The sequence below is a fragment of the Fistularia commersonii genome, chromosome 3, assembly GCF_037954325.1.
Source record: "Fistularia commersonii isolate RoL2024-O1a breed Wild chromosome 3, RoL_Fcom_v1.0, whole genome shotgun sequence".
NCBI classification, from domain to species: Eukaryota; Metazoa; Chordata; class Actinopteri; order Syngnathiformes; family Fistulariidae; genus Fistularia; species Fistularia commersonii.
Window position 1 is genome coordinate 14,458,105 of NC_141286.1, and position 25,202 is coordinate 14,483,306.

General features: G+C 37.9%; 2 protein-coding genes across 6 annotated transcripts in view; one reads left to right on the forward strand and one right to left on the reverse strand.

The window, feature by feature from the left end:
• Nucleotides 1–540: 540 nt before the first annotated feature.
• Nucleotides 541–10,808, reverse strand: LOC147235619 (annexin A2-like). 2 transcript variants are annotated; one of them, XM_086143738.1, is made up of 13 exons: nucleotides 10,723–10,808; nucleotides 8,044–8,105; nucleotides 6,882–6,975; nucleotides 5,195–5,289; nucleotides 4,945–5,058; nucleotides 4,589–4,679; nucleotides 3,962–4,041; nucleotides 3,756–3,815; nucleotides 3,579–3,672; nucleotides 2,366–2,461; nucleotides 1,987–2,045; nucleotides 1,505–1,627; nucleotides 541–694 (listed from the first exon to the last, which is right to left on the reverse strand). In XM_086143738.1, exons 2-13 carry the CDS (start codon nucleotides 8,092–8,094, stop codon nucleotides 626–628), a joined length of 1,026 nt encoding a protein of 341 aa, XP_085999864.1. In that variant the 5' UTR covers nucleotides 8,095–8,105; nucleotides 10,723–10,808; the 3' UTR covers nucleotides 541–625. The 2 variants fall into 2 exon arrangements, with proteins under 2 accessions (XP_085999864.1, XP_085999863.1); XM_086143737.1 differs by lacking the exon at nucleotides 10,723–10,808 and adding an exon at nucleotides 8,651–8,671.
• Nucleotides 10,809–18,329: 7,521 nt separating this feature from the next.
• Nucleotides 18,330–25,202, forward strand: part of cngb1a (cyclic nucleotide gated channel subunit beta 1a) — a 33,070-nt gene continuing 26,197 nt past the window's right edge. For 3 of the 4 annotated variants that reach the window (XM_086143740.1, XM_086143739.1, XM_086143742.1), the window contains exons 1-12: nucleotides 18,330–18,531; nucleotides 21,705–21,834; nucleotides 21,943–21,982; nucleotides 22,057–22,099; nucleotides 22,733–22,814; nucleotides 23,074–23,093; nucleotides 23,264–23,278; nucleotides 23,528–23,624; nucleotides 23,757–23,790; nucleotides 23,880–24,003; nucleotides 24,604–24,704; nucleotides 25,036–25,060. In XM_086143740.1, coding sequence (XP_085999866.1) covers nucleotides 21,706–21,834; nucleotides 21,943–21,982; nucleotides 22,057–22,099; nucleotides 22,733–22,814; nucleotides 23,074–23,093; nucleotides 23,264–23,278; nucleotides 23,528–23,624; nucleotides 23,757–23,790; nucleotides 23,880–24,003; nucleotides 24,604–24,704; nucleotides 25,036–25,060 — 710 coding nt within the window. In that variant the 5' untranslated portion in view covers nucleotides 18,330–18,531; nucleotide 21,705. The remainder of the gene's footprint in view (nucleotides 18,532–21,704; nucleotides 21,835–21,942; nucleotides 21,983–22,056; nucleotides 22,100–22,732; nucleotides 22,815–23,073; nucleotides 23,094–23,263; nucleotides 23,279–23,527; nucleotides 23,625–23,756; nucleotides 23,791–23,879; nucleotides 24,004–24,603; nucleotides 24,705–25,035; nucleotides 25,061–25,202) is intronic. The other variant, XM_086143741.1, reaches the window with a different exon arrangement.

Here is a 25,202-nt window from a genome sequence, read left to right on the forward strand (position 1 = left end):
AACTGGTATGTGATCTTCAGATAAACAGTTTTAATTAGTGACAGGATGGATTCTTCCAGTCAAACAGGCTAAATGTAACTACTTGTTCGGTTGAACTTATTTTTTTTCACAAACTTTATGTTAATTTTCATATTTCAACCTTTTCAGATCATTTTTGATTACATTTGTGAAAATTTGTTCAAGTAACTTTTATCACAAATATCCAGGCCACTCTGATAGATTTTCAATTATGCTCTTTTAATCCAATTTCAGCTCTTTTTCTTATAATGTCTTCCTGATTGTCAAACATTGAATTGCTGTTTTAGAGATAGTCCTCTGTTAATTTTCAATTAACTTTAATAACATTTTTCTTTGGTAATTTTTTTTGTCAAATTTCCAGAAAATTCATGTTAAGTTACATGTAATTTTCACTAAATGTTGGGGAATTCTCGACTGATTTGCAACCAATAGTCTTAACTTTTTCAAGTTCCCTGGTAGATGAATATTATTCTGTCTCTAATGCCTCCTAGTGGTCATATGGTTAAATATCAGACAAACAAAGGGGTGAAAAGCTTTTATTTAGGGAAGATAAGAAGCTCCAGTTGAAAGTGACCTTACAGCTGTAATTGTCTGAACATGGAGACATCTAAGTATGTTGGTCATCTCCTCCACACAAATTCAGCAGGGCCTTCTGGTAATCACCTTTAGTGTGTTCCTGAAACACACACACACACACAGATCCACAGCCACTAACTTACTATAAGATAACATAAACTTTATTGTTTTCCCTGTTGTGGGTCTGATTCAATTGTCGCAGTAGCATTACAGATAGTGCAGAGGAATCAATAAATATATAAACAAATAGATAAACAGAAAAAAATCATCAGATGATTAGCACTAGAACTCCTTTTAATGATGGGTTGTGTTTTCTTACACTAATTTCCTACATTTGTATAATTTGCAGTTTTTTTTTAGCTTTGTTGCTATTGTATTGCCATCACTCTGTTTTACAGCCATCATTTGATTAGATTTTTGGGCAATTAAAAAAAGCATTTTTGCTTTTTTTTGTTTGTTGTTTCGCAATATTTTACAATATTTTACATATTGTTATTTTCTAGACCTTTTAAAGTTGGCATACATTTTTTCCCTGAGAAAATGAACCTTATTTCATATTCTAATTGTAGATCTATTTCAGGCAGGTTTGGCCGGATAAACACTAACGGTAACAATGATGAAAATATTGATTTATTTGATTTTTTTCAGTATCTTCGGCGCACTATTTGAAAGATGATTATATGACAAATTTAATGTGAAAAAATTGCCTGACATATAAGCAATAGCTATCATTGAAAGTCTTAGTCATGTCTGGCATGTGAAATAATGGAAATATGAAAACATTTTTTATAGTTTTTAAGCCGATTTTCAAACTTGAGATTTGAGCAATTTCATTAATTTGTCTGAGTCTTTCTAAAGTGTTGCGCTCACTGTTGCCTTCACAGTTGGACAAAACGGCATTAAGACTTACAATGATGGTCTGGTAGAGGGACTTCCCATACTGTCGCTTAAACTCCTTTTTGATTTTCATCATGTCAACTTCACAACGGGACACCATGATCCGCGTCACCACCCTCTCCTTAGCACCTTTACTCTGCAAGGACAGACATCCCATGACCAGATGCAGAGACAACTGAAAACTGGTCACCTAACGGGAAACCGTGTCAAGAAGTCACAAAAAGGTAACATTACAGAAAGCTCAGCAACAGGAAGTCACCTGACAGGACATTTGGAAAAAATTCGTCATGCTCGAAAAAGTCATAAAAATTCTTCACTAAGGAGGTTGCTTGACATGAGGTCACTCTTAGAACATCAGTAAATAGTAAACAGCACTTCAGGAAGATGGCTCACTGAGGCCATCTGGAAGAAAGTTGTCTGTAAGTGAGTCACATACTGTAACCTAAGCCATCTGGTAGATTAACCTGCTGAGATTGACAGGACGGAACACTTTACCTTCATGGCGTCGATGAGTCTGTTAGCAAAGTAGAGCTGCTTGTTTTCAAAGCATTCAACTGCGAAGAGACGAGCACACTCACTTTAGTTCACTATGTTCCTTAGCAAGTAACAGGGGGTTTATCTGACCACACACTGTTTTTATGGTTAGATTTGGTTGGAAGTAGGTATAGGAGTCAGAATGCCTTATTTATTTCATATAGAGAACTATTAAAATTCAAACATCTCTCATATATCAGACACATTACCTTCCACACAATACAAAAGAAAACCTTTTTTTTTTGGTTAGAATGGGATCCATTACAACTATGTAAAGCAAATAGGAACTGACATCATGCTGCTGAAAGTTGTGTAGGTTCTCTGAGTCATGCTGTCATACCCAGAGTGAGGAAAGACTTCTCCAGGTCCCCTTTCACCTCCTTTCTGATGCTCTCCTTCATGTCATATGGACTGTAGCTCTTGTACCGCTGAAAAACTGACAGCAAGACACGGCTGGATAACTTTCGGCATCACGTAGCAGTTGACAGCAGGAGACACCTGACAGCATCCCATAACACCCCAAAACTTCTGACATAAGAATGCACACAACATATTATCTGGATAAAAAAGAGCAGCTTGTGGAGCCCCAAAAGTAGCACGAGGGAACAATTTGCTTTTGCATCTGGACAATTTTATTATATTTCGGAAACAAGTTACCAGTAAATACTTTATGGACCCAATGTCATCATTACTGACAAATTTGATGAGCTGATAAAGTTAATCATCTTGCACAAACAAGATTCATTATTCGTTATTTTATGCTACTGACTTTTGGAAACATCAGTTGTGGATTAATTATTCTCCTATTATTGCAGATGCGTATTGCAGTTGAGAGCAACTTCCATTTTTTCTGTAAACACAGAATTTCATTGAGAAATGAATGTATTATCTTATTGGATGGATTTACGTCCTTGGGGTCCCCAAACTTTTTCCTGCAAGGGCCAAATAACTTTTCCCTTCTCTGACGAGGGGTTTGTAACCCGTCACACAGTTTGTGACAAAAAGTGTGATGATCACAAAAGGTGTCAAAAGGTAAACATCTATTGTTTTCCAGAAAGCCACACATAACAAAAAATTAATCCTGTCTGGGATCTTGACAGGAAAAAAAAAATTAGAAAATAAATAATAACATTATTAATGAAATAAATAACATCATTTATGAAATAAATAATAACCAAATAACCCTTTTCAAGCTTTTCACTGAAAAAAAGACCTGGGAACATTAACTTACTTTTAGACACAACTGTTTGCAGCTCTCTCATATTAAATTCACTGTTAAAACCAGAAAGCAAGCAGGCTATGAAACCGAACTGATACCAACACCTACCAACACAACACATTTCACTACCAGTATGGTTGTAGAACAGATTTTATCCCAGTAGATTTCATAATGATTATATTTGCATTGTGATTATAAAATCATAGTGCATCTCTGGTATTGTTCAGAGGCCAGACAAAATGTAGTTTGGGGAGCACTGGTATAAAGGATTCACAAATGGATCATCAATATTAACAATCGGAATAGTTGATTTTTCAAGAATAAAGACAGTCACCTCTCTGCAGGTGGGGGATGCTCCTCTCTGTCATGATGGAGATCCAGGTGGCCACATCTGTCCCCTTCCTCTTCACCCCGGCTTCGTACAGACACTGAATGTCGCCACAGAACCAAAGTCACATATAGGTCCGACTCACTGAAGACATACCACAGCTGACACGGTGGCTCCACTCACTCTGGCGTCTTCATCGATTTTCACATTGTCAACCACGTTGGACGGTTCATCCCGCCTTGTCTGTAGATTAAACGGAATTCAGTCAGATTAGGATTTTTTTTTTTATGATTTTCAAAATGTTTAAGTTTGTGTGAATCAGATGAAAAAAAATATATTTGTATGTGAGTCACAATTATAGCCCAGGTACTACCTGGTCCTGGATCTACCTGAACCAGAGCCAGTAGCAATTTGGCAAAATCTCCTGATGTGTCGCCTGCGACGTCTTTGTCCAGGTCCTTCTTAAACACTGCAGAAATGAGAGAAGATAAACTCGGTGCTGAGGCGTACAGATAAATAGTGGAATTTGAAGATTAATAAAAGCAATAAAATAAAAAACAAAAGCATTAAAATATTGAATACATTTACTGGGAGTCTGTCATTTTTAACATTTTTCTATAAACATTTTGGGTTTTGTCACTGTTTGTCTTCAAATTTAGGAAATGAAAGAGAATTTTGGGCCTTCCTAAGTAATTAATTTTTCCAAGGGTATTCCATTGTTGGAGACAAGAAATAACTACTTGAACTAGGGATCCTGAGGTTTTTTTAATCAATATTTGACCATTAACTTTTTTTTCCTTCGACTGTCAAACTGCAGTCCACTGCCACTTTATTTGAATCATTCACTGTATCTTACAGGGAGCTTTGTGTTATCATCCCAAGCCACTAGATGGTACTTAAGAGCAATTTTAAATCCAAACTGGACAATCACGTTTGGCATTTATTCTTAATAATTTTTGTTCAGGATTTTCCACATTTACTGAATTCGTGCTTCTACGAGACATATAAAAACTCACTCTCTTTGTAAACCTTCTTGATGTCTTGCAGCTCGTCGTTGCTTCTGGAGCAGACAATCTCGATGAGGGTCTCCTCATCAGTCCCCAGACCCTGGATGCACAATTTAAACATGTAAGCTGCTTTTCCTTTTCCAAACTGTAGCTTTTTCCCAGATGTTTAAGCAGCGGAAGAGACACTAGCTGATTTATTTCTCTTGTACTCTGTGAAATTGTAACTCGCACCTGTGCTTTTCCAACTACTTACTATTTAACTATCGTTCATAGTAACAGTTCTCATGAGTAAATTTAAACACTACCAACATTGGCAACATTCCCTGTATTGATCCAGGTTTCTATTGTAAAACAAGGAGACAGACCTTCATGGAGGCCCTGAGCTCAGCAGCGTCATACTGTGTGGTGCCCTTCATCAGACCCAGCATCAGAGTCTCTAAGGAGCCCGACAGCGCTCCCTTGAGGGCTGTCGACAAGTCCTGAAATACAGGTACATTTGGTGAGCTGTAGATAAATGTTAGGACAAGTGGTAATATTCACTCGAGCTCGCCAAACCAGAAGTTGTGTTTTTTTTTTTTCTTATTTCTGAGCACGTATTTCTGGAACGTGTCAGACCTTTTTGGCCAGTCGCTCATACTCGAAAGCGATCTCCCTCCGCTGGTCGTAGCTGCGTCTTGTCAGTATGTCAATGATGGTCTGTTCATCCACACCTGCAAAAAACATGGAAATATTCATTTATAATGGACACTTCACACTTACGAAATGTTCATATAACATCTCTTTTATTGTGACGGATATCATCTTGAGCAGTGCTGCTACTCGAACATTCTGAGACCGTCTACTGCACAAACTATTTCTGTTAAGCTTTTTTTTTTCTTTCTTTTATATCACTTAAAGTTGAGCCGACAAAAAAGGAATTTTAGGGATAGTTTCCCAAGAAAGGTGCTGCATACATTATGGAAGGGAATTATAGAGATCTGGTGAGAAAAAGCAACCATGAAACTTTCCCAGACATTTCAAATGTTTGCTGAACAAATAAACTTTGCAAACCTATAAAGAATTCCAAATGTTGGTGCTGACATTTTTCAGAAAAAAATTATAAAGAGCACAAGTAGGTCGCTATATGACTCCTCAGAAAGTTACTTGGCCTCATCCTTTACAGTGAAAATGTGAAAACCTTGAAAAAGGAAAAGCTTCACCTTAGAACATCCAAAAGGAATCATTTTGACACACCATCCAGGGAACATTCCCCATATATTCAAGAAGTCTTATTTGTATTGTAATGTTTCAAGATGATGGTGAAACTCAAAAATTAAGTGATAATCACATGTTTGCTAGATAGCAATTGTCATTCATGAATTACTTCAATAATATTGCATTAGCAAACTTTAGAAAGTTGTTTATCAAAGTTCTTCACAGTTTGACACCTTTCTTTTCCAAGCACTGAGATCATAACTGACTTGGTTTCTTTTTTAGGTCTTGAATATGATGTGGGAAATGTCTCTCCTGCAGCAGGACATCCTGCTCTTTATAGCAGGAAGGAGAGCTGCTGGAGCCACAGGCCAGGACATGATTGCAGGTTTGATTGAGTGTTCACATGAATGATAACACACTATTATTGATCGATAAACTCAATCTACACCACAGATACCAGTCAGTGTGTAAAGTCTAGTTTTAGCAGTTGTTTCTTCTATAGCAGGGATGGGCAAACTACGGCCCGCGGGCCACATCCGGCCCGTTGGTCTTTTCAATCCGGCCCGCCAAAGATTGGTACAGAATTCGTACTTGATGTGTATGATTGATCATTGACTGCGGATCAATGAATGTGGGAGCTCAGTTTTTCCTGTGAACAGGTTTTTCCTGTGATTTAGCCTTTACTGTGGACATACTGACACACATGAATTAGCTGTACATGAAGCTACAAGGGAAAAAACGGTTTGTGCATGAAATGCAAGCATTCAAAACCAAGCTGGCTTTATTTTCAAAGCAAATATCAGATAACGTTCAGACAAATGTCAGACAAGTCTAATATGTACTTTTTTTTTTTTATGTATAATATCTTGTGGTGCCCCGGCCTGTCTGTCAAATTTTAAAAGTCAATATGGCCCCTGAGCCAAAAAGTTTGCCCACCCCTATTCTATAGAAATTAGTTTTTATAAAAGCATCTCTCTTTTCTTATTTTTCTTTACTAATTAAAAATTTATATTTGTTCTTCACTAATTTATTTGTGTTTCTAACTGGAAAGATGTCAGAATAAGGACTATTATGAAGTCACATGACTCCAACAGGCATTGACTTTCACCTTTAGTCCTGATGGCTGTGTCAATGCGAGTGGCATCTTTGGCTGGATCAAAGTTTCTCACAGGCACCACAGTGGGGTAGGTAGGCTCCGGCTCCTGCAAGTTACATAATCATTGACATAGTCATTGACAACGAGCACCTTGGCACACCGACCTCTAGCACAAACTGTTTTAAATTATAGATATTTTAAAGAAATGGGAGAAAAAAAAATATGTTCTCATCTGGCCAGAGGAATGATCAGTTTATAAAAAAGTCATCTTGACTTGTGGTTAAAAAAATGGAGCATCGCTCTTGTTTTCTTAAAAGTCTGTCAATTTGTTGACAATGTCATGCTGTACGTTGATGTTTTATTATGACCACAAAACAGCACCTACCACTTGTTAATAAATTCAACATATTTAGGGCACTTCCAAACGGATGGACTTTGTTACTGCACTCTAGGTAAAAGTTTCATCAGAGAGTAGGTCATGGACGAGGCAGCTGATTGAGAAAAACTCCTTATCTGCCTTATAGTTCAATAAAGCCTGCAGAGCCTCCATCGTTCCTTATCGAGTGTAAAGACATAAAACGATAAGTTCAATCTTGGTGTTATGAAAGAAGCATTAGGAATCTCCCGAAAGATTAGATAAAATATTTTGCTCTTTTCCCAGTTTAGTTTTTCTTGTCTTTTGTCAATATGAATTCCTTATTTCAGTTATATTTTGTCCAACATGATTTCTTAAATAAAAAAAAAAAACTTGGAAAGTTTACAAAATTATTAAACCTGTACAGCTCATTTGTTGTGACTTGAAAATGTGATCACTAAGATGCAGCTTCATCTAAGTTTCTATTAAAGATGTTTTCACAACATAATTAATTATTTTGTTTAGCTTTTAAGTATTTTACTGAGTTTCTTTTAAGTATTTTACTGATATTTTACTGATTTGAGATAATGTGTCAAACTTAAGGGCCCCGGGCCAAATCGCCACATCATTCCATGTGGCCAGCGACTTCATCTTTAAAGGTCTGATTGTCTTAAAAGAAATAAGTATAACCCGTGCATTGGCCATAAACTTCATTTCCCATAATTCATGGGAACAATGCTTCTTCTTCTACAAGACTAACATCCAGTTCATCACTAACTGACTGTCATGTCAACCTGTTAGTGATGCCATCAGACTCACCCCGCTATACGCCAGCGTCAGTTGGCCCAGAAATTGAGACACCAGCGCCATGATGAGTTTGCCTAAAGAGAGACCAGACCTGGTTATACGTGTAACATGTCTTCAACGTCTTAAATCCCCTGGACCCATGTTTCTTTGTATCATGTCATAAATTTAGCTCTTACAACTCTTTTCAACATGAAATAAATAATTGCTCAGTTTTGCTCCTCCATTTGTTTTTAACTTTGCATTCAGGCTTTTCCTCATCACATCCACCATCCAATATCCTCCCTAATTTTTTTCATTATCCTAATTTTACATTATGTCATTAGGTTTTTCCTGTTCTTGAACCCAGATTGACTGAATAAATTTTTATTGTATTGTAATTATTGTATTGTAATATTCTTGAGAAACTTATACTATTTGACTTTAGACACATGAAATCAATGAGCCTATATCTTTTCAGAGGAATAAGGATCCATTTTATGTTGTTGTTTTCTTTTTCCTCTTTTTTGCCTATATTGTTTGAAAGAAATATATATGTATACTGTATGTGTGTATGCGTGTGTGTGTTTGTACATACAGCTATAAAACAATATTGAAAAAGAAATTAAGATATATTCAGTACCTATCATTATGAAAGGTGAGTCTCTCTAAACATTTTTTATAAGGAGGGATTCATCTATTCTCATTTTTCTTTCTCAAAGAACCTTATGGAGTCCATGGAGAACCTGTGTTATTCAGAACATTGTCGACACACCCAGGATGGCTCTGGATGGGTGTGTTTGTCATTTTAACTGGATGTACCAAGAGTGGGTGGGAGGGGTTGGTGGTATGCGTAGGAGTGGCTGCTGATAAGGAAAATTGACTCTGATGAAACCAGATTCTGAAAAAACAGTAATTGTGAAAGAGACACACACATATCATCAGGCAACTGAACTTCTGATTAAAGTTCACACTGTTGAATCACCACAGTTTAAAAAAAAACATGAGCAGTCTTAGTTTAATTTTCTGTCAGAGGAACTGGAATTCTCCCTTGACCTCTGACATCTTTGCTGAGCATTATCAGGAAGTCTGTGAGTGTTATTGTTTCGTGGCCTAGCAACCACTGTTAGCTTGCTGGCAGTTTAAGGGGGAAATCACTATCTTGGGACAAAGGTGTGTCAGAATAAACAATAATGATCAGAACTCATTGCATTACACTTCAGTTTTTGAAAGTTAATTAAAAGTTTTCTATAATGGAGGTTTTTGAAGTCCAACAAAAAGAGAGTTGCAAGAAACATCTGATGCTTTCTGTGCATTGTGTCAGATGCTGATACCCGATATTTTCAGGAAATGTTGGTCTCTCTTACAGGCATTTGCAGCAAATGAACATGTTGACCTTTAAAATTAAATCTTAAAATATAACATTCCAAGCACTTGATAAAACCTGCCATGGAATCAAAAATGCTCAACTAGATGGGCACCTACTAAGGATGTTTCTGACCAAAAGGTATGATTTTCAATTAAATATTTATCATATGTATCATATGATTTTCAATTAAATTTTTATATTTTCAATTAAATATTTATATTGATGGAATTTAGAACTTGGAAGAATTCATAATATAGAAAAGCCTTTTATTCCTGTTTCAATTCGTAAATTGTCATTAAGAAACAATAGGTTAGACAAAAAGCAGGGAAAAGAGCATTTTTCAATAATGGTATCAAACAGATAAAATGTAATTTTCACTTTTGCCAGCCCCAGATTAATGCTAGGAAAGGGATTAATAATTGTATTTTAGGATTACCTTCCCAAGACACTGATTGCATTTTCAATCAACATCATCAAGACAGAAATCCACTTTATGCAAATGAGGTTTCCTCTGGCATTATTGGAGTGTTATGCTGCGGGGGGGATTTAACCGGCAACCTTTCAGTAGCAGGTGGCCGATCTTAATTCCTCAGACTGCTGCAGCCATCTGAGCTCTATTTTGCTCCAGCTGCGCCAACCTTAGCTATAGTCTGTTTTCCAGGTGATGCCGTCCCTCAATTCAACATATACACACCCATGTTATATGGTCATTTCAGGGTTCTGAGTGAAACAGGTCTTAGCTGATTGATTGTAACCCTCAGATGCTGCAGCAGGGAGATCCATGGTGATGCGTGTCAATCATAGCATAAGCCTCAATTGTTAACATGACTGAAAAAAAAACAAGCCAATAATCCAATATCATATGGAAAACCTTCAAAGTATACAGTAATCATGGCTGAGAGCGTTTCTTCACAATTACTTCTGGAGCAAAACTTTTGTCCTTTAGCTATTATTTTAAGGTTAAGATACTCATGAAGGCACATGTGTACTAAGCATTCTGTGTTCAGGGTTGGAAGGTTGGCAGCTTCTTAGAAAAACACCAGAGGTTTGATAGAGATTTCCATTTTCTCTGTACTCTCACTCAATGGGCTTTATTTTGAGATGGCAGCTGAAAGACGTCCAACAGAAAGCAAAAATATGAGCTCAACCAGCTTCGTGGTCCCTTTACTCCATCACTATTTGCAGTTTCTGCAAGTCAATGACCTCCACATTCAAGAGTGGAACTCTGTTGGCAACTCCCAGCCATACAGAAACATCTGGACCTGATGAATGACATTTAGCTGCTTCGCATTTTTCCGTTTCACCCACCTTATAAGCGTAAACAAAAAGTTTTCATTTTTTCTTACCTTCAGAGTAGCAGCGGGAGAAAGTCTGTTATGAGCCGCAAAGAGACAAAATGGGGTGGGGTGCTTAAATAGCAGCGAACATACACACACACACACATACACACACACGAGCACTCAGATACACACACACACGCTATCGGCATGACTCACAGCCCCACTCCTGACACATCAGGCTCAGATTCCTCTCAGTGGGCTGGACCTCACAGTCCTACGCCATTAATTAACTGACTGCCATGAATTTATTACAGAGGTTTACACAGCATTGCCATGGTAATGTTTGGGGCAATGTTTGGCAGGCTTCACAATTTTTATCCTCCCAGATGTGTTTTAGTTACAAATGTAAAAAAAAACAAAAAAACAGACATACTTTAGGAACACAAAGAACATTTGGTTTGAGTTTGGCCTGAAAGTTCCACTTGGTGTTCAGAACACTAGTGACGGAATATGAAAGGTTTCATATTCAATGCCTGGAAAACCTAGAAAACAATCCCAAGAGAGGTAACAGATGGATCACATCTACGCTAAAATAGTGAGTATATAAAAAAAAAAAATACATCTTGTCATATGCAATTATTGAATTTTCTGAAAATAAAGCCTTAATTTGGTATATTTCCATTCACTTGAATGAGGCTTCAGTAAAAATAGTGTGTTTATGTATATTAATATATAATGCAGTCTCAGGGCGGCACGGGCCAGTGTCTCCCTGACCCGGTCCCAAGCCCGGATAAATGCAGAGGGTTGTGTCAAGAAGGACATCCGGTGAAAAACTTTTGCCAAAACCAAACATGCGATTCAAACATAACAACCAGATCATACTGGATCGGTCGAGGCCCGGGTTAACAACGACCGCCATTGGTGCCGATGACCCACAGGGAACCAATGGAAACTGGGCTTCTGTAGGTCAAAGAAGGAGAGGAGGAAGGCGTGTTCTGAAGTAAAGAGAGAAGAGGGAAGGCAGGAGCCTGAGCCTGAGACTGAGAGTAGGGACTTTGAATATTGGCACTATGACAGAAAAAGGTTGAGAGTTGGTCGACATGAGAAGGAAAGTGGATATACTATGTGTCCAGGAGACCAGATGGAAAGGTAGTAAGGGTAGAAGCTGGAGGAGCAGGCTTTAAGTTATACTATCGTGGTACTGACAGGAAGAGAAATGGAGTAGGAGTTATCTTGAAGGAGGAGTTTGTTAGGAATGTTCTGGAGGTGAAAAGAATGTCAGATAGACTCGTGAGCCTAAGACTGGAAATTGAAGGTGTGATGCTCAATGTTGTTTGTGGCTATGACCCGCAGGTGGGATGTGAGTTTGAGGAGAAGGAGAAGTTCTGGAATGAGGTACATGAAGTGATGCAGAATATCCCCAGAGATCAGAAAGTGGTAAACGGTGCAAACTTCAATGGGCATGTTGGTGAAAGCAACAAAGGGGATGAAGAAGTAATGGGCAGATTTGGTATACAGGATAGAAACGCAGAAAGACAGATGGTGGTAGATTTTGCAAAAAGGAAATGGCAGTAGGAACATAGGGTAACTTATAAGAGCGGAGGTAGGAGCATGCAGGTAGACTACATCTTGTATAGACGAGGTAACCTGAAAGAGATCAGTGACTGCAAAGTAGTTGTAGGTGAGAGCATCGCCAGACAGCATTGGATGATGGTTTGTAGGATGACTCTGGTGACAAGGAAGATCAAGAGGATAAAGGCAGAACAGAGGACAAAGTGGTGGAAGCTGATAAGGGAGGAGTGTTGTATGGTTTTCAGGGAGGAGTTGAGAAAGGCTCTGGGTGGTCAGGGAGAGCTTCCAGATGATTGGAAAACGACAGCTAGTGCTATCAGGGAGACAGGTAGAAGAATACTTGGTGTGTCATCTGGAGAGAAAGTAGATAAGGAGATTTGGTGGTGGAATGAGGAAGTGCAGGAGTATATACAGAGAAAGCGGTTCACAAAAAGAAGTGGGACGCTGAGAGGTCTGCAGAGAACAGACAGGAGTACAGGGAGATACAATGTAAGGTAAAGATAGAGGTAGTAAAGGCAAAACAAAGTGCATAAGATGACTTGTATGCTTGGTTGGACAGTAAGGAGGGAGAGAATGATCTATACAGGTTGGTGAAACAGAGAGCTAAAGATGGAGAGGATGTACAGCAGGTCCAGGTGATTAAGGATAGAGAGAAATGTATTGACAGATGCTAGAAGAGTGACAGTACGATGGAAAGGGTACTTTGAAGAGCTGATGACTGTGGAAAATAAAAGAGGGGCAAGGGTAGAAGAGGTGACTATTGTAGACCACAAAGTAGCAGAGATTAGTCAAAGTGAAGTGAGGAAAGCATTGAAGAGGATGAATATTGGAAAGGCAGCCGGTCCTGATGATATACCTGTGGAGGTGCAGAAGTGTCTAGTTGAGGTAGTGGTAGAGTTTCTGACTAGATTATTCAACAGATCTTAGAGAGCGCGAAGACGCTTGAAGAATGGAGACGAAGTGTGATGGTGCCTATTTTTTCGCATAAAGTGGATGTGAAGAATTGCGGCAACTATAGATGGATAAAGTTGATGAGCCATACAATGAAGTTATGGGAAAGTGTAGTGGAAACTAGACTGAGTGCAGAAGTCAGCATTTGTGAACAGAAGTATGGTTTCATCCTAAAAAGAGAACTACAGATGCAGTATTTGCTTTGAGAATGCTAATAGAGAAGTACAGAGAAGCCCAGAGGGAGCTGCATTGTATTTTTGTGGACCTAGAAAAAGCATATGACAAGGTGCCAAGAGAGGAACTCTAGTATTGTATGAAGAAATCTGGAGAGGCAGAGAAGTATGTTAGACTGGTACAGAACATGTATGCTAACTGTGAGACAGTGTTGCAGTGTGCTGTAGGGGTAACAGTAAGATTCGAAGTGGAGGTGGGACTGTCAGGGATCAGCTCTGAGCCCCTTCTTGTTTGCAGTGGTGATGGACAGGCTGACATGAGGTTAGAAAAGAATCTCAATGGACCATGATGTTTGCAGATGTGATCTGTAGTGAGAGCAGAGAACAGGTTGAGGAAAATCCAGTGAGGTGGAGGTATGCTCCTGAAAGGAGAGGAATGAAAGTTAGTTGCAGCAAGACAGAGTATATGTGTGTGAATGAGAAGAACTTGGGTGGAATGTTAAGGCTACAAGGAGTGGAGATCAAGAAGTTGGAGGATTTCAGGTACTTGGGGTAAACAGTCCGGAGCAGTGCCGAGTGTGGAAAAGAGGTGAAGAGACGGGTTCAAGCAGGTCGGAATGGGTGGAGAAAAGTGTCAGGGGTACTAGACTATCGGCCAGAATGAAAGGAAAGGTGTACAAGACAGTGGTGAGACCAGGGATGCTGTATGGCCTAGAAACAGTTACAATGACGAAAAGACAGCAGGCAGAGCTAGAGATCAAAGAGATGAAGATGCTGAAGTTCTCTTTGGGAGTGACCAGGATGGATAGGATCAGGAATGAGTCTCAGAGGAACAGCACATGTTAGATGTTTTGGAGAGAAAGTCAGAGAAGCCGGACTGAGATCGTTCAGTCATGTACAGGGGAGGGATAGGCAATATATTAGTAGACGGATGCTGGAATTGGAGCTGCCAGGCAGGAGGTCTTGAGGAAGACCAAGGAGAAGATTTATGAACGTAGTGAGAGAGGATAGGAAGGTAGTTGGTGTGGGAGAGGAGGATACAGAGAACAGCGTTAGATCGAGAAGGTTGATTTGCTGTGGCAACCACTGAAGGAAAAAGCCGAAAGGAGAATAAGAAGTGTAAACACAGTTAGGCCTACAAATATTTGGACAGTGATACAATCTTAATGATTTGGCCTCTGCATGCCACCACATGGGATTTGAAATGAAACAACTTCAACAGAATTTAATTTCAGACTTTAAGGTTTAATTCAAGGGGTTGAAAAAAAATATACGATTAAACATGTAGGAATTGTAGCTATATTTTCACAAACACTCCATTTCAGGGGCTCAAAAGGAATATGACAAATAAACATAACCAAGTAAAATGTTACTTTTCAATATTTTGTTGTGAATCCTCAACAGGCAATGACTGCCGAAATGTATAAGGACAAAATATCAGGCAGAAGGCAAAGAGGATACTGCTGATAAATGATGACAGTGATTCAGTGTGAAATGATGTTTCACAGTGGACTTTGTGTAGTTTCAACATTCAAACAAATAAGAGGAGTGGTTTCGTTTCAGCATTTATAATGGTTGCATTTACAGTAACAGTAATATACTAACTTCTCCGCTAGGGGCAGTGTAAGCTTGCTTCACTTGTAGTTACAGTGTAGAATTTAGTTTTATGCCATTCCTTCAGAGGGACAAAATTGTAATTTCTTAACTCTTTAGATTGGATCTAACATTTTAAATTCATCTTTATGTTCTCACAAAGCCTGAGCCTATATGAATTTAGAAATATTAATTTGAACTCCATTTAGACATCTTTTTAAAGTCAATTAAAATAATAAATAAAATGTGACAATTTTCTTAAAATTTGTTAAAGATCTAATATTTTTTTCTTTATTCAGGTACAATTTGTTTAAAACAAATGTTAGTATTTCTAATTTGTTTATATTGCCAGGCTGGGGAACTCGTAGACTTATTCCAGATCAGGAACTGAGCTGCTGATCTTGTGTTTCGCTGACACTGTACTTAAACTGGTTAGTGGCTCATCCTACTCAGAGATACTTACACACCTCTTTAACATGGGGCTGTTGCGGCTGCTGCTTCTGCTACACTAACACACACACACACACACACACACACATTAAGAGGACATACACACAAAAACTTACGATCTTGAGTAAGTAAGCCTACAACAAACACAAAATAAATGGATGGAATGTATATGCTGTTTTCTTGTGGGCCACTAAATATAACCCATCCAAACTTCGGAGCCGGGCCTCCATACCTTCTACAGCCAATACATTTCGCAGAAACAGGCCTGCAGTGAATAATCGCTTGGATTTTGACAGACCTGAAAACACATAACCACCCAAACACACTTTTAATGGAGGTGCATTAGGTAGTTTTGATAGCAAACACATATACAATTTTGTGCAGAGACAGAAAATGTGGAGAGGAAAACAGCAGAGAAGCTATAAAAATACAAAGTGTGCTTATTTTGAGGCTCAGCACCTTCTCCTGCTGGTCACCCCTGGAACTGCATGTAGGAGTCTGGTTTAGTGAAAATATGAGAAACGAAGTCAATGCAATTAGATAGTTTTAATTATGTTTGTAGGGGGTTATGACTTTCAGAAAATGTATTGGTGATTCATCGTCACTGACTGGGATGATAGAAAGATGAAAAAATGAAGTTAAATTATTGAAATGACAATAATTGATTATGTTTGGGTTTCCAAATGGATTTATATAAGATTAAATTGGCTTGAAAGTAAAAGAAATTCACTGCATTTATATTGCAAGAATAATAGGGGATTCCTTATTTTTTTGTTATTTCATCTGTTTCGACAAGCAGAACGAGCTGCACAATAAAAAGCTAATGCCAGTGTGAAAAGAGAGGATCTGTGGTACCAAATGAGGAAGTCTGGAATGGGATAGAAGTATGTGAGAATGGTTCAGGACATGTATGAGAGCTGTAGGTGTGACAGAGGAGTTCAAGATTGAGGTTGGACAACATCAGGGATCGGCTCTGAGCTCCATCTTGTTTGCAGTGGTGATGGACAGGCTGAAAGAAGTCTGCATGAACCATGATGTTTGCAGATAACTTTGTGATCTGGAGTGAAAGCAGGGAGCCGGGTAGAGTCATGCCCTAGAGAGCAATGAAAAGTTAGCTGTAGCAAGACAGAATACATGTGTGTGAATGAGAGGAACCCAAGTATAACAGGGTTTATGTATATAGTATATGTCACAAGGAGTAGAGATAAAGGTTGTAGATTTGAAGTACTTTGGTTCATCAGTCCAGAACAATTGAAAGTGTAAAAAAAAGCTAGGTAGTGTGTGATAAAAAAAAGTATCAGTCAGAATGGAAGGATGGGTGCTCAAGACAGTGGTGAGACCAGCGATGCTGTATGGTTTATCGACAGTGACACAGAGGAAGACAGGAAGCAGAGCTTGGGTTACAAAGATGAAGATGTTGAGGTTCTCTTTGAGAGTAAAGAGGATGGGTAGGATCAGGAATGAGTCCATCAGAGGGACAGCTCATGTTAGATGTTTTGGAGATAAAGTCAGACAGAGATGGTTTGGACACGGATAGGTTAAGGATAGGGAATATCCAGACTGGAGGATTTTGAGGCTGGATTGGCCAGTTAGGAGGGTCCAGGGGAAGACTAAAGAGAAGATTTTTGGACATAAAATCAAAAGACACGTAGTTAGTTGGTGTGAGAGGAAGATGCAGAGGAGATGATCAGAGGGAGGCAGATTATTCTCTGTGGTAACCCCTTAAGGACACAGCCAAAAGGAAGGGAAAAGGCTTCTTTTTCTTTTCCGATTCAATTGCATCAGTTCATTGTTTTTTTTCTTACATTTTGCTTTTTTTTTTTTTTTGGTAGAGGTTTTGCACTTCAATTTCATTAATCGATAAATCCTTTTTTTAAATTGATTAATCATTTTCCCAAATGTGCTGATACTGAATGGTTTAACAGAGGAACGGGTAATAAGTAGTAGACAGTGGGCTCAGGCTGCAGGTCAGATCAGGATGTAGATGATTAGAGGAAGCTGGTCAACAGTCGCACCATCAGGCCTCAAGCTCTGATCCAATTTCAAGCCTCAAACACTGGACTCTAAATACCTCCAGACCCAAACAACTGCTGCCGCCGCAAACTGCCATCCCACCACAAGAAGCCGGCATGTTGCTTTTACTTATTTGTTACAACGCTTGAAATAGGAAAAAAATGAATTTAGTCTTTACACAAAGGCCAGTATCTGAGAGGTAATAGAGGTAAACATTGCCCTCAAAGTGGCTTTTTTTTTTTTTTTTTTTTTTTTTTACGCGCTCAATATATCTCATCTAATTCAAGCAAGAGGCTGAATGACGGCATCCGTCTGACTGCAGTCAGACCCCATATCAAAATTTATAGAGAATCCAGTCCAAACAGTAAATTGTTCTGAAAAACAATAAATAATCTGAGCATTTACAAAAAAGTAATTGAACTTTATTCATAAACTACCGAGATGACCAATGAATGACCTCAAAACTGCCAATACTACTGATACAGTACCTGAAAATTTGAAATAAAGAAAAATGGTGATAAAACCTGAATTTTGTCAAAATATAAGTTTAAGATCAAAAAGAAATTACCTAAAAATTACAAGGCTATTTACAAAAATGACCCTCATTTGTGGGTTGAATATCTTGAATATCACCTACATTGACATTTCCAGGAAATTACTTATTATTAACCAAATCCCACAAAAAAGCTGAAATCTTTGAAAACTAATTTCTTTAAAATAAATTATATAAAAAATGAAAAAGCTGAAGAACCACGCAAAACTCTTGGAATTTTATAAATGTTGTTTTCAAATGATTTATCAGTGATGAATGAAGGTGATCGGCCAGACAAAAAGACAGACAAAGGAAATAAAATCACAATTGTGATACATTTCTGCCTTTATTGCGTTCAGTTTAAAGACGAGCATCAAGTCCATCTGTGGTTCTGAGTAAGCGGGAGGCGGTCAGAGGTTGGTGACCAGGTCCCCCTCTGGTTGAGGTCTTGGAATGTAATCTGGCCCGGGTCCCGCTCTGTCCTTCGCATGCTGCTAATCCTGTTAGCAGCTCCTCTGTAATCCGGCCACCGTGTTACATCCTGCAGGCTTCACAGCTCCTGCTGCTGCCGGACCCCAACTGAACGCTCAGGTAGGACCCCAGCCTCACACAAATCTGACCCAGACCGTCGACTGGTGACCTGGTGCTGGTTCAGGTTGGCTCTATGAATATTTATTTTTTTGGGACCTCTGGTCCCGGGAGTTTAAGGAGGATACTGCAGAGATAGAGGAGGTCGGAAAGACTGAGTCTGAAGTTAGTGGTGGATGCTATGTGTGTGTGTGTCTGGGGGGGTTCAACAAGACGTGGTCTCACAAGTTGAATCCATGCAGAATGACATCATTAGAGATACTTGATCTAAACTTTTCAGACTGTCAAATTGATGATACATGGCAGAAGTATTGAGACTGGGATCCTCATCTTATTGACTTTTTATCTTGCGTTTTGGTATCTTGTGTATTTATCTGACAGTTTGACAAGATTAAAATGTAGCAAAATCCCTAAAGAACAAAAAAGTTTGGAAATAAAAATGAGGAACATATTGAATTGAAAGTTTGAAAATTTGAAACATTTGTAATAAAATGCCTTAAATTATCATGGTACTATTAAAAAAAACTGATTAAAGAATTAAGAAAAAAAATTCTAATGAGGATTGGTTAAAAAAAAATGTTATTTTGTCTAATATAACTTTTAACATTTATTATCAACAAGGATTTGCCTGAAAACTTGCCATGAAGCCCTTCAAAAATTGTTTTCAAAAATGTGTTTTTGAATGGATTTTCTAAAAAGAGGAATGTCACTTTGAAGCTCTTAGATTCTTGGAATAAATGTCAAGCATGTTTTTCTGTAAATGTTTCTTAGATAAGAAAAATTTCCACATTAAAAGTTGCTGCCTTTTTAAAGGAAATACACTGATAACAGGCAACTCATTCTTTGCCAAAAGGTCTTTGATTCTAAAAGTATCTCTCTGTAGACATTTCTTTATTACAATTTAGATATTCAGATATTTTCTGTGTGCACTTTATTCAGAAAGAAAACTTCTCTTAATCGGAATTAAGAGAAGAGAATTAGAATCAGAAAAAAATTTGCCCGAAAGTGATAAAAAAAAGTTGTACAATTGCATGTGCAGCATCCATCCAGAGTGTGTGATGATGTTACAATGACATCATAGGCATGTCATGATTATGTCATGTTGATGTCAAGGAGCCAGACTGGACTGGGTTTTGTTTTCTTTCTAAGAAACAAAAATTTGATAAGCATTCAGTAATTTTGCATGTATTCTAATTAGTCAAAACTTTAGTGTCACCACAGTGATTTCTTGTAAAAGTAATTTCCATTAACAATATTATATAGACATATATTATATACTTTACAATATTATATATTAAAAAAAAATTAAATTGTATTAGTTCAACAACGTTCTGTGTCAGTCGGGCTGATAGGAATTTATCCGCTTTCATGGTATTTGTTGTCACTGGAATGTTGACCAAAGTTCATGCAGGAAATCGCTAAATTGAATCAAAGCACTTTACGAATCAGAACAGTGGAAGGTGGAAGAAACATCTGATGCTGCAAATATTTCATGCGTCACGCTGTAGATAAACTTATGCAAGGTCGTTTTAAGTGTAAATGTGTGTTCACTTTTTTTTTTTTATTTTATTTAAACAAACAGTATTGATTTGTAGGGTACAGAAGGGGAAGAAAAGGCTCTCAGAAAGTTGTGTGCATTCAATGCGTTCAATGGTTCTGGAGCCTCTGAATGTCAGTGAAAACAGAGATCTTCTCCCAGCCTTCCCAAAAAAAAAAAAATAAAAATAAATTTGAAAATACAAAATATAAAAATAAAAAATCAGGTCAAAATTGAGTAACATGGTTAAATTGGTATGATTTTTTAAATGTATATGACAGATTTGCTTGAGTCAACAACCTGAGACAGGAAAAGCCAGTAACAAAATTGGAATTGCTTGATATTTGACAATTGTCACTCATCTCTGGCATGACTTCAATATCTATATCAATATTTCATAATTAAATATGTGTTTGGTGGGGGGTAGCTTCTTAAATTTCCCAGTCTTATTTGGACAAAGTTTCTTGAAGATAGTTTTCTTGCTCAGTCCTCGTTCCTTTCTTCTTCATCCAAGAAATCAGTATAAGAATCAGTATATTAGCAAATTAGTATAAGAACCAATAAATGTCTAAATATCATCATACACAAATTCATGTTTTTGAATACCTTTAAATCTATCTAATCTTTTCAGCTGGAAATTCTGTTGCCAAAGGAAGTCGGTCAACATCAACTTATTTAATAAGACAAAGTTCTCGCCTCTTTCACTTGTATTCATAAAGCTTAAAACTGTCGTGTCATAAATCCTCTCAGCTTTTCTTTATTAGATCCACCAAATTCATTATGTAGAATTAAACAAAATCAGTAGGTGGCGAATATTGGTACAATAATGGCATGCGAAAAATGGTTTACACAACAACAAACAACAACAAACCACTCCCACAAGACATACACACACGCACCTAGAGACAATTAAAAATTAGCATCTTAAAAATAAAATAAGCTAAATATTATATTCAATTAAAACAGGAATTCTAACAACAAAAAAAAAAAATCAAAATAATAATTTAAATTTTTCACTTAAAATCAGTTGGCGACAGAGTGAATTGGTTGTTGCTAACGCTCTAAAAGGCTAGAAGCTAACAAGCTACAACCCCAAATGAACCAAAGGCTAAAGCCCTAATAGGCTAAAATGCCGACAGGCTGAGAAGCTGAGGGAAAGTAAAGGGGGCGGGCAGGAGCTGAAGCGGCCTCCAGAGGAGGATTAGGGTCATGACCCTTCAGCTCTAATCGAAGCCGACACTCAGCCAGACATCGGCTAAAGTCCATTAGGCTCAGAAGCAGGTCAGTTAGACGAAGCTAATTACCTCTTTGTTCACGTCCACCTATCCTCCATGTCTGTTTGGACAGGTGTCCACATTTCAACCTTTCAGAAAACTTTTTCTATGTTTTGAAGTTTTATCCCACAGAAACTATTTCTCTTCTTCCCCCCCCCAGTGATCAGATCTTTCACCGACTGTGACGCAATTAGATAAAATCGAATTATTGTTTGATACCTCTGTGTTTGGGATCCGAGCTGAGAAAGACGTAATTGGTTCTTGATTTGAAAACGTCCTACTCTGCTTCAAAGTGAGGAACAAAAAATGATGAAGTTCCAAGTTTTAAAAGCGATCAAAGTTTGATTTACTGTCTGTGGCTGCAGAATGTTGAGCTGGGTGGTCAAAGTCGTCCCTCAACCACCGGAGCCACCGCCTAAGAAAGTCGATGAACCCAAGGTGAAAGAAGCTCCCCCCACCGTTGCGGCCCCACCTCCTGTTGCAGCCCCACCCCCAGTAAGTTTCAATGTTCCAATGTGGCGACATTTTGGGATTTCACTGCGATGGTTGAAAGGAAATTTATCGTTTGCATATAAATTCACGATGCATGATGATTTCTTACAGGAAAAGAAGGTGACGTTTAAAGATGAGCTTTCCATGGAAGGTAAGACAACAGACATGGTGAGCACGAGCAAAACCTGGTCTAGTTTATCACACTGATATCTGTTTGATTGACAGGGGACAAGTCCCCCCAGGGGGCGGGGCAAGCTGACACCAACAGGTGAGTCCAGCTGGCAAGAATTACAGGAAGTCTGAAATTAATGAAATGATAGCAAATTAATTTTCTTAAACCATTACACCTAGCCTTTTAAGGCCTACATTCATTACAAAGTGCTCGGGCATGCAGTTAAAAATGGATATTAACTACAGTTGCATCTTCAATGATTCATGTTCTTTTGTCCTATCAATTGATACAGACTTTGAGGAAATTTGTAACTTTTTTTTGTCAATATTTCGCCAGTAAATGTAATTAATTATTTCATTTTCTGCACATTTTTGATTACTTGATGCTTATTTTCTAAAATTGGCTCTTCATTTTTCATAATATTAGGTTGATTTATTGCTTATTTACTTAAACATGTTGTTTAAATTATTTAACTTATGTCTGATTTTGTGTACTCATTACTAATACTTGGTAACATTTTTCTTGCTTCCTGTAATATATTTTTTATAAAACTCCTTGATAATTTTTTAGTAAAATTTTGGTTATCTCACTGTAAATTCTTGTTTAATAAAAAGAGAATTAGCATATTTGCCCAACTGCTGTAATTAGAAAATAAAGTGTTGAATGGAAAGTTTTATGTTTTATTGTCTTAAAAATCACTTGGCGTCTTTTAACCTGTCATCATATCAGCTCGGCGTCTGGTGTGCTGACATGGATCAGTAGCGCTCTGCCACAACCTGCTGTCTCACCCGCACTGAGCCACTCCAGCAAAGTGAGTTCTGATTAAGATTCTAAGGCCACAATCTAGTGAGCTTGTTGCTGTTAAATTCAGAAAAAATATCAAGAGTAATCTGATATAAAAATTTCAAATGTAACATTTTTTGTTGCTTTCATTAACTTTTGGCTGATGCACAATATTATTATTTTGCCAGGCTATATCTGTTTTCAAGCAATTAAATTGCTGAAATTAATATGAATAATCCAAAAATAATATATTTGCCATTTCTTTCATCATCACTTTTTATTTGCAGGATGAAAATGCCTCCAGCAGGTAAATACTACGATACTATATTTTCCAAGTTTTTTTTTTTTTTGCATGTGTATGTGTATGTTTTTTTGCACGTGTGTCTACATGCATGTGCCTGTGCGTCTATGAAATGTTTGTAAAATTGAAAACGGCTAACACTCATATTAATGTGTTCTCTCTCCTCTTTGTGATAGTAAACCTGCCGATGAGTGAGTAACCCATCGCCAAATTAAAAGCCATGAGCCATATCATAAACGCACATTAGACAGAAATTAACCAAATAAATAGCCATTAGGGACACTGCAAAATAGTGAGTCATTGGCAGACACATTCCTTTGTTGTAAAGAAAGGGTCATGAGGTTTCTAATGTTTACCAGTTACGGGGAAATCAATTTATTTGAGGCTAATCAGCTTGTGACTGCATGGATGTGTGTGTGTGTGTGTGTGTGTGTCAACAGAAAGGGCATGTTGACATGGATCAGTCAGGGTTTGGAGAAGGTTGTTCCTCAGCCGGAGCTGAAGATTAAAAGTCCCCCTGCTGAAACCAAACCTCAGGTGAAACACCTCATTACCACACTTGGAACAAACCCCATTACTGTTCAGATTCAAGCCCGTAATGACATAAGGGTTGTTTTAGTGCATGTAATGTCCGTCCACGGGTCATGTGAAACTGTTTTCTCTCCTCAGGTGTGTCAGCCACCTCCTTCAGCTCCTCCACCAGGTGATATGATAAATATTTACAACATATATAGCTGCCACAAAAGCCATTATGTTATTGTGAAACTCATCTTTTGTTTTCTTGATTTCCAGCTCCAGCTCCAGCTCCAGTACCTCAAACAATAACAACTACAACAACAAAGACGACAGCAACATCGGCACCTTTACCAGTGCTGGCGGAACCGACCCAAGAGGACGATAAGCCCCTGCAACCTGGGTCCGTCTACTGCTCTCCAACCCACCTTGTGGATTTTACTTTGCATATATGATAATTCACACAATGTCACACCCGGACTGTACCACTCCAATTGTACCTCTCATACCCTTAAAGCAAATAACCACATAGCTCTTACACTGTCTCACACACATTATGTCCCAATCAAGGCTCAAGAATCAAGTCTCAAGAAATGTAATCACAAGTACATCATTTCCCAACAACATCCTGTCACACACTTGGTGGCATCCTATCACTCCATCAAGACTTATATTCTGACTCATTAAAAAAAAAAGAAAATCAAATTTTCCGAAACAATACATAAACTACTGGTCAAAGGTTGTAAGTCAAGCCATTAGCTTCCTGTCCATGCGTAGTCATAGCAAAGAGTCCCAGCGAAACAATTTAATGTCTGATCAAATTGATGGAGAAATGTCAAAGCTCGCTACTCTCAAAGTCAGTCAATTATGTCAATGGCCTACTGAAAAGTGTCTTAGTAGTATCTAAATATCTTATTTTAATTGTATATTTACACTTACACAGAATCGTAGTTGACCAGGTAATATTAAAGACAGTAAAAGAAAATTTGTGTTTGGTTGACAGGATGATGGGATGGATCAAGCAAAATATTGAGAAAGTAGTCCCTCAACCCGGGGGGAATTCCCAGTCAAAGACGGAAGAGAAGCAATCTGCAGAGACTAAAGGTATATAGTTGAAGTTGCAGTTAGAATAGGACTGGGGTTGAAAAAGAGCTTACATTACATACTGATTGTATTAATTTTTTTAATTTCATCATATGAACTCCTCATTCATACATTTTGTTACCCTAGCAAAGAAAATCATAAAAAATGTACCTGAAAATAATTTTATTTTGTTGCCGATTAAAACAAGTTATTTAAACTTTTTCTTAAAAATAGCATAAAAGGAAGTCAGATTCTTGCCAAGAATGACACAATAACAAGTTTCCATCGAGTTATCTTTTCATGTAAACCTTTCAGAAATGACTGTGACTTACGCATCTCTTTGTCTTGGCAGTTGAGGTACTTGGAGTGGCTGAGAAGTAAGTTTAAAAATCTTTCCATCACATCTGAACATAATTTTTCATGTATTTTGTGTATTTATTTTTCCATTAACACAGATGCACTGTGGCACACAGTACAACCAGGATACAGTCAGGCCCAGAAATATTTGGACAGTGACAC